Source organism: Psammomys obesus, unplaced genomic scaffold (assembly GCF_907164565.1).
Source record: "Psammomys obesus unplaced genomic scaffold, mPsaObe1.curated_primary_1811, whole genome shotgun sequence".
NCBI classification, from domain to species: domain Eukaryota; kingdom Metazoa; phylum Chordata; class Mammalia; order Rodentia; family Muridae; genus Psammomys; species Psammomys obesus.
Genome location: NW_026592636.1, coordinates 2,429,894 through 2,439,508, shown reverse-complemented (window position 1 = coordinate 2,439,508; position 9,615 = coordinate 2,429,894). Strand labels below are relative to the sequence as shown.

General features: G+C 52.4%; 1 protein-coding gene across 1 annotated transcript; it reads right to left on the bottom strand.

The window, feature by feature from the left end:
* Positions 1–5,690: 5,690 nt before the first annotated feature.
* Positions 5,691–9,382, bottom strand: Fgf19 (fibroblast growth factor 19). The gene is made up of 4 exons (XM_055614657.1): positions 9,318–9,382; positions 8,787–9,214; positions 8,496–8,599; positions 5,691–5,987 (listed from the first exon to the last, which is right to left on the bottom strand). Exons 1-4 carry the CDS (start codon positions 9,380–9,382, stop codon positions 5,691–5,693), a joined length of 894 nt encoding a protein of 297 aa, XP_055470632.1.
* Positions 9,383–9,615: the final 233 nt, after the last annotated feature.

Genomic DNA, 9,615 nt, shown 5'->3' with positions numbered 1-9,615 from the left:
TTTATTTTATTTTATTTTATTTTATTTTATTTTATTTTATTTTATTTTATTTTTTTATTTTTATTTAATTAAATTATTTATTATGTATACAGTGTCCTGCCTGAATGTACACATGTACACCAGAAGAGGGCACCAGATCTCATTAAACCTCAGGACCTCTGGAAGGGCAGCCAGTGCTCTTAACCTCTGAGCCATCTCTCCAGCCCTCACTAAGCCCTCTTGCTGGCCAGTCTGCCTTACTTCATTTAACATGATACTCTTCAATTTACTTCTTTTCCAGCCACACCCCCTCCTTTTAAAAGGCTTTTGAAAAAAGAACCTCAGAAGAGAGTTATGGAGAAAGACTTCTCCCCGGCCCTTATCACCAGAAGTATTTGGTGTTTCTTTTTTTTACCTATTTTCTTTTACCTGTTTCTTTTCTTTTTCAATGGAGCCCAGAGCTTCTGCTTGCTCAGCCATAGTCCACCACTGACCGTGTCCCTGTCTGTTCTGTGTCTTACGACTTCTTTTGGCAATGTTCTCTTCATTGGATGGTGTACATGATACATGTGCTTGTGCTCATCTTTTCATGTAGACATGATCTCTTCCTGCTTGTGGCACACTCTGAGACCGTACCCATGAGGCCATTATAAGAGGCTAGCCTTGAACCTCTGTGACCCCACAGAGCCAAGGTTTGCTCCCCAGCCACACACACTTCCTGTATCAACTGCAGGTCTCAAGGCTCTGCTCCACATTGCTGTGCAAGACCACAGCGGTGGGTGGCAGGTGCAAGGCATCCACCCATTCCAACAGCCTCCAGGAGGCAGGTGTGAAGAGAGCATGCCTGAGGCAGCAGCTAGAATCACCTCACCGATGAGCAGGCACAGGCTCATGAGGACCTGCGTTCCATCTCCACCCCAGACAACATCAAAAACCCATACATCAAGGTACATGTCTATAATCCCAGCACTCAGGAGGCAGAGGCAGGTGGATCTTTGAGAATTCAAGGCCAGCCTGGTCTATACAAGGGAGATCCAGGACAGCCAGGTCTACAGTGAGACCCTGTCTCCAACAAAAGTAACTCACACCTCGGTGTCTGGGGTTCTTTTTCAGTTATTTGTAGACAGATTCATAAGTGTGGAGACCGAGCCCTCCACTCCTCAGCCCTTCGGCCTAGATGTGAAGGCTCCCTGCTCTTGCTCCCCAGCCTGAAATACTTCCCTGCATGTTGCTGACAGACACGGATCATGCTCTTTTAGGTGGGCACCGTAGCTCCATGACAAAGCTCTCACCTGTTGTGCTTGAGGCCCTGGGTTTGATTCCCCAACACAACCACAGAATTTATTTATTGGATTTGTTTTTACTAATGATATGTATGTGTGCGCCTACACACGGCTGTGTGTGCATGTCTCAAGGAGCCAGAGACCCCTGGTCCCCCGAAGCTGGCATTCCAGGCCGTTGTGACCTGGGCCCTCTGCAAGAACAACCAGTGCCCTTAACTGATGGGCCATCTCTGCAGCCCTGAGGTTTTGTTTAAATAACAAAATAAACAAATGAAACATTACCTTCTCACCAAACTAACAACATCATGTAGTGTCCCGCCTATGTCCGTGTGATAGTCTCTACAAAGCACATCTCCCGGAGCTGAGCAGAGGCGTTTCTGTCTGTCACTCCAATGCTTCGGTTGAAGCAGAAGGCTAGAGAGCTGGAGGCCGGCATCAGGGAGAACCTGTCTGAAAAGAACTCAACAGTTGTCCAAGACCCTGGGGCCCATCACTAACAATGATGGAATCCCTTGAAACAAATGGAGATGTGGAAAGCCTGTGTGAAGAAACAGAAGTTTAAAAGCACCAAGTTGCCAGGCAGTGGTGGCATATTCGTGAATCTAGGACAGCCAAGACTACACAGAGAAACCCTGTCTTGAAAAAAGAAAAAAAAAAAGAAAGAAAGAAAGAAAGAAAGAAAGAAAGAAAGAAAGAAAGAAAAGAAAAGAAAGTTTAAGTTCAGGGACTGCAGACATGCTAAGTGGTTCAAAGCACTTGCTGCTCTTAGAGAGGACACAGGTTCAATTCCCAGCACCCACAGGATGCACTCATCCGTCTGTAACTCTAGGGGATCTGATGCCCTCTTTTGGCTTCCATGGGCACTGTGTACATGAGGTCTGCGGCAAGCAACACATCCATACACATAAAATAAAAGTAAACGAGTCTTTTTCTTTTATAGTGTCTAAATCCAGACGTGGTATCTGAGATAACCCCAGATTGGAAGAATGAGGCAGGAGGACCGCAGTCAGTTCTAGGATACACAACAAGTTCCCGTCATCGTGGGTTACAGAGTGAGACCCTATCTCAATTTCCATCCCAACCCCCAACCCCCCAATTTTCTACCGCTGTTTTATCAAGCTGGACACCAAACCTAGCTCATGGATCACTGTCTGCAGACCCGATCCTGTGGTTCATTCTTTCTTCAGTGGGAGCATCGGGACAGGGCTGGGGCAGGGATCAAATGAGTACGCATGGAGACATGAAAGAAGCTGGGAGGGAGGGAAAAGGGGGGTGATACGAAATTACCCGGTGGCACACCACTGCCATCCCAGCACTCAGGAGGCTAAGGAAGAAGACCCCACCTCAGAAAAATAACAATAAACACGAAATCACAAGGCGAAGGGTCTGAGCCCTCCTGGAAGAAATGCCTGACAAGCAATGATGGAATCTCTTGAAGATGTGGAAAGCCTGTGTGAAGAAACAGAATTTAAAAAGCACCAAGTTGCCAGGCAGTGGTGGCATATGCCTTAGGCAGATGGATCTCTGTTGAGTTCGATGCCAGCCTGGTCTACAGAGCTAGTTCCAGGATATCCAGGGAGACACAGAAAAACCCTGTCTTGAAAAACAAGACAAAACAAACAAAAATACAAAAAAGAAGCACCAAGACACAGCAGAAAATATGGTTACTCACACCTTGGCACACATACAGACACATGCCACGTGCCCATCAACGTGGCCTTGACTATTGGGAGTGAGGAAAAAGCTTTGCCTCCATTTTCGCTGCTGTCTATTTACAGCGCAGTTTCCCTTCTGTGGCCTCTCACCTCTAGCGGGCGACTGCAGCAGGGTCACCCCTGAGTTCCACCCCACCTGTCAGGCAGCAGCTGCAGATGAGGGTCCCCACGGCCGAGGTCAGTATTCCTCTTCAGCTTTGGCTCCACTGACTACGAGTTCAGGGTGCCCACCCATGACCCCTCTTCCTCCCACTAATTTGATCTACCAACCAGCAGACTGTGGATTTATTCTGATTTGTTTGTTTGTTTGTTTGTTTATGTATTTTGAGGCAGGGTCTCACTAAGGAGACCAGGCTGGTCTCAAACTCAAGGGCTGCTTCACACAGACCCCTCCAACTGTTCTCCAAAGGACGGGCGGAAGGGCAGAAGCAGGGAGCCAGGGTGGAGGGAAGGCTTTGTGCTATCCAGACCTCCTGAGGGCCACCTGAGCAACAGGTTCAGAGGCTTGCAGAAGCTTTTCTGAGCCAGGTGCTAATGGAGACTTCATGGGCGAGGTATAATGGTTCAGGTAAATGGCCTTGGGGTTGATAATCAGAACAAGGTGAATCCTTTCAGGCTTCAGGGAGGCCCAACTTCAGGGTGTGTGGTACTCAACCAGGCTTAGAGGGTGAGGGATACTAGCTCAGGAAGGCCATTAGCATACTAAAAGACACATCTTCTTCAAGACGCCCAGGTACTCTGAAGCTGTCTGGCAGGAAATAGGGACCAGAGGAAAAAAAAAAAACAAACAAAAACAAACATACCTCCGCAACATCACATCCAGGCCCAATTCCTGGGGCCATTCAGCCCCTCCCCATCCCCCCCCCCATATCCCCACCTTCATCCCCGCTTTCTCCTTTCTGGTCTTGGAAGCTTTTACAGAGTCAATTCCTAATCCAAAAGGGGTAAGAGGGTGAAGGTCTGAGCCCTGTTTCCCTTGGGGAGGTCACTCCACAACCCTCTCCTTTCACAGTCCCTAGGGGCCAATGGTGGCAAATACCCTTAGCTGCCCCCCCCCCCCCCGAGCCACCCTGATCTTGCCCCTCCCCCAGCAATCAGAACTGTGACAGCCATTGTTCTTGAACCCACCAGCTGAGGGCTCATGGCCACGTCATCCCCTCCCCATCACCCTGTGGTAAAGTCCTGGTTTCTAGATGGCAGAGGAAGTCGCCAAAAAGTTTAAGCAAGCTTTGGTTTTCCCAGTGGGGCAGACCAGACAGACATCAGGACAGAGAATTTGCATGCTGGTGACATCCTCATTCTCCAAGACTTTTTTTTTTTTCTTTTTGGAATGGGCCTTATGGCACATGCCTCTAATCCCAACACTAAGGAGGCAGGCGAATCTCTGGGTTCGAAGCCTGCTCGGTCTACTTTAAGAGTTCCAGGACAGCCAGAGTTATGTAATAAGAGAAACTGTGGCCCAGAAAAAGGGAGGGGTGTGTGTGTGAGATTCTTCAACAAGCCCTTCCCCACCTCCTCACCCCAACCAACCAGTGTGTCCCTAAATGGCAAAAGCTGACGGTGGGGCTTTCTGACTGAAGTCATTGTATACCCTTCTGGCCTGATCTGGCGGTTGGATATGAGGGGTGAAGGGGTGCGACCGGCCAGAAAGGGAGCCACCCGTTGCCAACAAAGGCACCAGGGCCCCCTTCTGCATCTCCATTGGAAGAGAACAACTTTTGATACAAACCAACTCCTTTTTAATGTAGAAAACACACGCCATGTACATAAATACGACCTGGGGCATAAATAAAGTAAGAAAATAAGAGATGTATACAAAATAAATTACTTATAAATACCACACTGCCAAGTAAGTGCTGGGGAGAGGACTTGTCTCCCCTGCTGCCACTGCAAGTTTGGGGGCTTCCTGATCTTGTCGCTTGTTTGCCAATGAGGGGTGCAGTTTTGACACAGGCAGTTGACACGGGTCTACACAATGGTTAGTGGTCAGGGGCAGGAGCCAGGAGCTGGGATGGCTAAGGAGCTACCTGCTACTTGCTCTGGGAAGGGGGTAGAGTGGGCAGATCCAGATTCTAGGGTCACATGACCAAGATAAGCTGCTGGGGCACAAGGGGAAGTGACTGTTCACCAGGCTGGAGGCCACTCCTGAGGGTCACTTCCATCTGACGCCTAGAGAGTGGGGAGAAGGGGGAAGCTAAGGGGTCAGCTGGAACTTTTAATCCCCAAACCATCCTGCAAAGCCCCCAAGGTTTTCTGGGCTGCCTTTTCCCCCCAAATTTGTTGCCCCATCAGTTCTGCCCAGGAGGCACTTGGGGGGACAAGTTGAGACCCCGTGAGGTCCTGACAGTCAACATATTACTTCAGAGCCTACGTCCTGTACGTGAATTTTGTCATTTGACTTCACATCTGCCAGCTGCCTCACTGAAACTGCCCAAAGTTTCACAGATTTGGCTCAAAATTAAAGAATGTTTCACAGGAGTGAGTTCCCCATTAGTGGAGGCATTCAAACAGAACTGGAGCAACCTAGCCCCATGTCAGCAGCCTCCAAAGTCAATGGGGCTCGGATGGCAACCAGGCAGGCAGTCAACTTAGGTTCATGATCAAGTCTAGCCACTAAAAGCACACATGGTCCACGGGAGACTTAGAATATGTACAAGCTCCTAAGGGGAAGTTCCTAGGATTTTGGGGTTCTCTCCATCCTGCCAGAACCCCATTACTTCTGGAAGCTGGGACTCTTGACCACTTCTCCGTCCTCCACCATCCCAAACGGATCCATGCTGTCGCTCTCCATGGACTGAGGGAGCACCTCCGACTCCAGCTGCTCCTTGGCTTCCAGGAAGGAGCGCGGGAACACGGGGAGAAAGTTGGAGGGCTTCTGGTCCCGGAGCTGTTGCCTGGCCTTGGCCCTGATGAGGATTATGTGGAGGTGGTGCTTCGGAGATTCGTACTGGTTGAAGCCTAAACAGTCCAGTTCCTCCCTGAAGCTACAGTCCTCCTCCGAGTAATGAGTCTTTGGAGAAAGAAACAAGAGGCTGTGAGCATGAGCACCGCGGGGCTATCCCATCCCCACGGCTGCTGGCTGTGTGCGCTTTCCTATCAGCTGCCTTCAAGCACACAAAAAGCCAGGCATGGTGGTGCGCAACCACCATCCCATAGCTTGAGAGGTGGAGGTAAGAGATCAGGAATTGAAGGCTAGCCTGGGCTACATGAGACTGTCTCTGCTAGCTCAATCCAGATGCATCCCAGCATTTTCTCTGAGACACAGTCTTACTACATGTACCCCTCCCTGGCTGGCCTCGATAGAATGTGCTACGTAGACCAGGTTGGCCCCCAACTCAAAAGATCTGCCTGCCCCTGCCTCCTGAGTGCAGAGATGAAAGGCCCCAATGACCCTGTCAGGCCTAGATTTATATCTTGAGACAAGAGTCCTCATGTACCCTGTGCTGACCTTGAACTCCTAAGCCTTCACATCCCAAACGTTGGGACAACAATCTAGCACCACTGGGCTGATTTTATGCAGTGCTCAGCTGAACCCAGGACTCTGCGCATGCTAGGCAACCACTTCGCTGCTTCCAGAGGGTTGGGCTGGCAGGTGAGTGGTTTATTCCAGTTATCCACCCCTGCCTAGACTGAGTAACATCCACACAGCCACTAGCATCGTGAAAGTCTCCGTGGCTTTTAACTAGTGACGTTAAATTCTGATCATTATTTTTCAGCTTCCCAAACTCTGTTCCCAGTTAGATTTCCTTTTCCAGGTGGTAACTGCAGCCTTCCCTGGGGCAGGGGATAAAGCGAGCTTTCCCCATCTAGCCAGGCAGCACAGGAAGCCTTTCTAATGCTGAGGTGGTTGGGTCCCCTACCACTGTGAGAAGAGAAGCCCCCCCCCCACAGGCAGCAGGCCAGGATCTGCCTGATAATCCGCAGCCCCTCCCCCATGCCGAGGACCAAGCCTGCACCCTGTGGGTGGCCGGAAATGTGTGCTACAGGAAGCTGTCCCTGATCCCCCATCACTCCCAGTAGCAGGACCTTCTTAGTCCCCAGGCTTCGGGTACCAGTAGCAGCCTTCCAAACTGGTGTTACATCCCTTTGGGAACGCATGGGTTCAATAAACACAAGCCCTGTTTCTGCCTGTGGAGGTCACTGAACCACAGGTGGAAGATAAGGCTCTGATAACAGGCTGATTCCAAGAACCTACGGCTTCTGCCTTGGCTGATGGCGTGGGGACACAACCACCAGGCAGCAGAGGCCACGTTCCCTGAAAAATGTGAGCCGTAGATAAACACAGGATGTTATTTCTCTTGGAGAATTCCTAGGAAGAACTGCCCACCCTTTCTTCATATAGGAGCGATAGACTGTGTGGGGCTTCTATTAAAAAAAAAAAAGTGTCAGGAATAGTTTATGATGGACTATGCCCACTAGATCCGGGGCGGCACTGGAATTGAGGGGCAAAGCTCCTATGGGTCTTTGATTAGAGCAGAACAGGAGGGAGGCCACAAATAAATATTCCAGTAAGACACTGTGGCAGAAATTTTGCTCAGGCCTGGATTATCAGCTTTCAGACAGGTGGTGGAGCCCCTTCTTTGTAAACCGGCTCCTCTGCAGCACCCTCCTTTCCCTGAAGACCCCTTTCTTTCCTTCCTTCCTTCTTTCTTTCCTTCTTTCTTTCTTTCTTTCTTTCTTTCTCTCTCTCTTTCTTTCTTTCTCTCTCCTCTCTTTTTCTTTCTCTTTTTCTCTTCCTTTCTTTCTTTTGTGGTCTTTTAGGGTAGATAAATCGACCCCAGAGCCCCCCCCCACACACACACAAAGGCAAAAAACCAAACAACAAAACCCTTGAGTCCGGCAGCCATCCTTCCCTACAGGGAGCCCCCTAACCCCAACCCCAGCTCCTTCCAGGAGGCCAGGGCTGGATGGGAGGCCTTGGCCAAGGGACCGCACACAGCCTCCGCTTGTACCGCTGGAGGAAGAGCTGAAGACCTCTTTGAACTCAGAGCCTTTGTTCCTACAGGGCCCTAACCCCCATTCCCTCAGCTCCCAAGCAGGTGAGCGCTTTGGAGGCTTCCTGAAGTACCTAATGTTACATAGCGTTCCTAGGACATAGAGACTGACTGAAAAAAACACTTCCCTTTCTTTTCTTTTCTTTTCTTTTTTTTTTCCTTTTGCCTGAGGGAGAGAAAAGAAATAGAGGACCACACACGCCAAGCCTGGAGATACAAAGGGCAGAGGTGGGTTTTCCTGTTCAATATCAAAAGGGCCAAAAGCTGAATGGTACTGAGCAGCTAGCCGAGCCAACCTTTGGGTGGATTAGACACGCTCTGCTGGCCTCCTCCCTGGCCCGCTCAGTCTGGGGCCATCCCTTTCCGCACCGAGAGGGCAGAGTAACATTAACCTAACTAGCACTGGCTACTTAGCCCTCGAAGTTCCTTCTGGGCTTAAGCGGGAGGTGAAGAGACCCAACACAGACCCCGCGCCGCCCGGAGCATCCCGCCGCGTGGGGTGGGGGTGGGGTGGGGGCGCTCACCTGCCCCCGGATCTTGCCGTCCGGGCCCATGCAGAGGTACCGTACGCTGTTGACGTCCTTGATGGCAATCGTCTTCAGAGCGACCGCGCGGAACTCTAACAAACCTGGGAGCAAGAGAAGGGAGAAGCTGCAGCCGGGACCCAGCAGCACGTGGGCACGGCGGGGCCGCACTACCTAGCTCCTCTCCAGCTCCAGCCTGGAAGTCCGGGGATGGGGGTGGGGGGGTTAAGCCCTCCTCAAGGCACTCCCGTGGGCTCCCGGGCCCCAGGGGACGCGCTGGTGGACACTTACTCCGTTTATTGTGGTCATCCTCGCAGCCCACGGAGCCGTCGCTCCGGATATACAGGAAGCAGTTGGAGAGGTGGGGACCGGCGGCATACAGGTGCTGCAGGCGGGTGACCTTGCCCCAGCCGTAGAGAACGAGCGGCCCTTCATCGTCGGACAGGGCCAGGGATCGCCGGGCCAGGGGGCGCCCAGTCACGGTCAGCCACAGAGCGGCCAGGACCAGGGCTCGGCCGGCTGCACGTCCTTCCCGCGGTCTCCACATGGCACCTCGGGAGGCACGGCTAGGGAGCTGGCGAGGAGGCTGCGGGGGCTCGGGGGGCGCGAGCGGCAGGGGCAGGGCAGGTGCGGGGGAGCGGCGGCCACAAAGCAGCGGGGCGCTGGCGGCGCGGGGCGCGCAGCGCTGCTCCGACGGCGCGGCGGCTCGGCGCACGCGGCTTTATATACGTTTCGTCCCGGGGGGGGGGGGGCGCGGGTAGCTGCCGCCGCCGCATCAGTTTCTCCTCTTAATTGCATCGAGACTCCGCCCTACACACACACCCACTCGGGCCCAGCCCGGTGACCCCGCCCAGGCCGGTCAGAGCTGCGGGAGAAGGAGCCCTCATCCCTCCTCGCCACCGGGTCCCCGGTAGCAAGTGTTCAAGGCACGGCATCCTGGCGGTTTATTGACCAGGCGGGCGGTTTTAATTTCACTCTCGAGGACCCAGACCTTCAGGGCCTCGGCTCTCAGAGGGATGCGCTGGGGACGGTCGCTAGGGATGGCAAGGCACGCGGAGCTCTGCCTCCTTGGCCCCCGGTTGGAGTGTTGGGTCCCCTCCCTTAGCCCGCCCTCACGCAG

Excerpts from the sequence above, each read along its gene's own strand:
- Fgf19 (XM_055614657.1), bottom strand. The coding sequence starts at position 9,382 with ATGAGGGCTCCTTCTCCCGCAGCTCTGACCGGCCTGGGCGGGGTCACC. Across the intron at positions 8,600-8,786 it reads GGATGACCACAATAAACGGA|GTTTGTTAGAGTTCCGCGCG; the intron begins GTAAGTGTCCAC and ends TCTTGCTCCCAG. Across the intron at positions 5,988-8,495 it reads ACGGCAAGATCCGGGGGCAG|ACTCATTACTCGGAGGAGGA; the intron begins GTGAGCGCCCCC and ends CTTTCTCCAAAG.